Consider the following 2,542-nt stretch of genomic DNA (forward strand, 5'->3'; position numbering starts at 1 on the left):
GGGGTTACAGCAACCGAGTTGTTGACTTGGCCAAGCATGTTATGGCTTAATTGTATTCTTTCGAACATTCTTTTGCAAGCACATATGGTGTTTCCAAAGCAGCTCTCATGTTGAATGACTGTAAGTGTTAAATACTGCAAAATTAAGTCTTCGTATATTCATGATTCTTGCGCCTGTGTGTCGGTGTGGCACTTCCGCACTTGACATTCTGCGAGCCATCTTCTTCATGCATACGGTGGACACGCCCAAAACCTGTATGGAATTTTGGAGCACAGTTTACCAAACCCGAGACGACCGTTCGGCTCTACAAGCGCTGGTGCCTCCAAATGAGCTGCTGGAGTTCTACCACGACGGTGTGCCTCTAACCGTCACAGACAAAAGCTTTCTGTTCGCATGTGTGGTCGGGCTGGGTCCTCTGGTGACGAAGAAAACCGCTAAGAAGGCGATTATGTCGAAGCAACTGCGGTTTTTAAAGCCTGACGAGGACTGCCCGATCGCGGCCTCCGAGCTGGGTAAGTTGTCGGTCTGCCATCTGCTGGAGGCTTGCGAAGCGGGGCGCCTGCGTGGCTGGCACGGAGCCCACATATTGGACCAGTTCCCGCTGCAAGAGCGAGCTCAATATGCGCGCGAGGCCAACTCAGCTGCTGGCTTCGAAGCCTTACAGAACGCGCGTTGGCAACAGCTGGACGCTAGATTCGAGGCGGTTACATTGCCGGTCGCGGAGCTGCGCTTGACTGTGTTGGTGGACATGTGCATGCTCCTGACGCTACTTGCGGAGGACATTGCCTCTCCAGAGCATTCGGAGAAGGCAACTGCTTGGGCGTCCCATATAGTTCGGATGGCGCTGTTGTTTTTGAGCGTGGCTGGCATCGGGAGCGATGTGAGGGTGGCTTTCTTCCTCGTGCAGCTTTCTTTTCAGGCGTTGCGTTGCCCCAACCGCGACTCCGCTTCGATCCACGAAATCCCCGAAGAGCATCGTAGCACGCCCTCGGCTTTGGCGAAGGGATGGAGAATGCTCGTCCGTGGGTTCAACGCCAGCGCATTGCCTCAGCCTGTTCAATTTGACTACGCCTACCTGAATGATTTGGGGGTGTGGCCCATATTTCTTAATCCGTTTAAGCTCTCTGGTCGCAAATTTACAGCAGTCGAGAAGCAGCAGCCCTTCTGCACTCAGCACGCGCACGAGTCCCTTGACGAAGTCCCTTTCGTGCTGGATCCCGAGTTATTTGCGTGGAGTCCCGCCAGATCCATCTCTACGAACCGGAACCAGCTCACTTTGCTGAGGAAACACGTAACACGCGCATTCCGTGAGTTGAGGGCTGCTGAGGGCCTCCCTCTGCTGAAGGATTTGAAACCAACACTTGTCAACTTTGGGCTTGACGAGGCAATGTCATCTCTGCTGGACTGGGTTACTGTCACACCTGCCCCAGACACCATCATTGGCCAGATGACGCCATTGAGGGGCGACCCGTGGGGGGTGTGCCTGCGAAGCAAGCTTGCAGCGGGCGTACGCGGCGGGCTGGGCTGTGCCTTTGCAAGGTCAGACGGCCAATTCGTGAGCAAGCTTATTTCCCGCCTGCATGACGAGGGGCCAGTCGCTTTGCTTGCTGAGTGGGGATTGCAATGCTTCTGCAATTTCGGAGTCTTTGGGGCCGATTTGGACGCGGAGATGAAATTTCTTGGTGGCTTTACGAATCCGTTCAACTTCTCTTCTGAGGAGCTTGCGCCTGTAGTCCACGCGATGGGCAGCTCGCCGGACAAAAGGCCCTCATCCGGCTCCGTAAAGGACAGACTGAAGTGGATCATTGCGCGTCGTCAGCTGCATGTAAACCCTTCAACTTCTGCAAGGTCCCACCGCACAAGTGTAAACCCTTCAACTTCTGCAAGGTCCCACCGCACAAGTGAAGTGAACCGCGACGCTTCGAAGTCTGTGAAGTGTCGGCCAACCGCTTCTGCCACGCATGCCTCTAAGAGGCCGAAATCTCAGAAGCAAAAACGCCAAGAAACAACAGACGGGAGTCAGGTCGTCCTGACCGAGGTTGAGCCGTCATGTCCTCTGCAATCGCGTGCGCCCGGTTTTCGATGGAAGACCAGAGAGTTGGAGATCCATCGTAGCTATACGTTTCCGATAGGATCGCTCGGGACGTTAATATGTGGATAGCTTTCAGGCGTCAACAATGTGGATTATGCGAAAGTATAAGACTTTGTACGTCGAAACCGCAGACGGCTCATTAAAACAGTCTACATGCGTCAACAGCCTTAGCAGCGCCAGTGAAGACGGGAATAATGTTTGCAAAGGCACAACGGCCTCCAGTCCTTTCCTCCCTTTGAGGGGATCCACAGCCAACTGATTGATAGTCATGGCGTGTATCGTGGTCATGAGTGACTCCACTATGCCGAACTTGTCATTCACAATCTTGACGAGCACACCATTCCCCCACAGCATTGAAGTTACATAGTTCTTATTATGATCCAAACTACTGTGCACAGGCGATAATCTTCGTGAAGCTGGGCTTGAGCGCGGCACCTCCTACGAGGAAGC

General features: G+C 53.8%; 2 protein-coding genes across 2 annotated transcripts; one reads left to right on the forward strand and one right to left on the reverse strand.

Annotated features, from left to right (window-relative positions):
• Positions 1–160: 160 nt before the first annotated feature.
• Positions 161–2,161, forward strand: KVP18_004886 (uncharacterized protein; the record flags this gene model as incomplete). Its single annotated transcript, XM_067957927.1, has 1 exon — positions 161–2,161. One exon carries the CDS (start codon positions 161–163, stop codon positions 2,159–2,161), a length of 2,001 nt encoding a protein of 666 aa, XP_067809337.1.
• Positions 2,162–2,164: 3 nt separating this feature from the next.
• Positions 2,165–2,446, reverse strand: KVP18_004885 (uncharacterized protein; the record flags this gene model as incomplete). Its single annotated transcript, XM_067957926.1, has 1 exon — positions 2,165–2,446. One exon carries the CDS (start codon positions 2,444–2,446, stop codon positions 2,165–2,167), a length of 282 nt encoding a protein of 93 aa, XP_067809336.1.
• Between the last annotated feature and the right edge of the window lie 96 nt (positions 2,447–2,542).

This window comes from the organism of the source record quoted next (assembly GCF_019968955.1).
Source record: "MAG: Porospora cf. gigantea A chromosome Unknown PgA_NODE_3625_length_2542_cov_449.375, whole genome shotgun sequence".
Taxonomy (NCBI): Eukaryota; Apicomplexa; class Conoidasida; order Eugregarinorida; family Porosporidae; genus Porospora; species Porospora cf. gigantea A.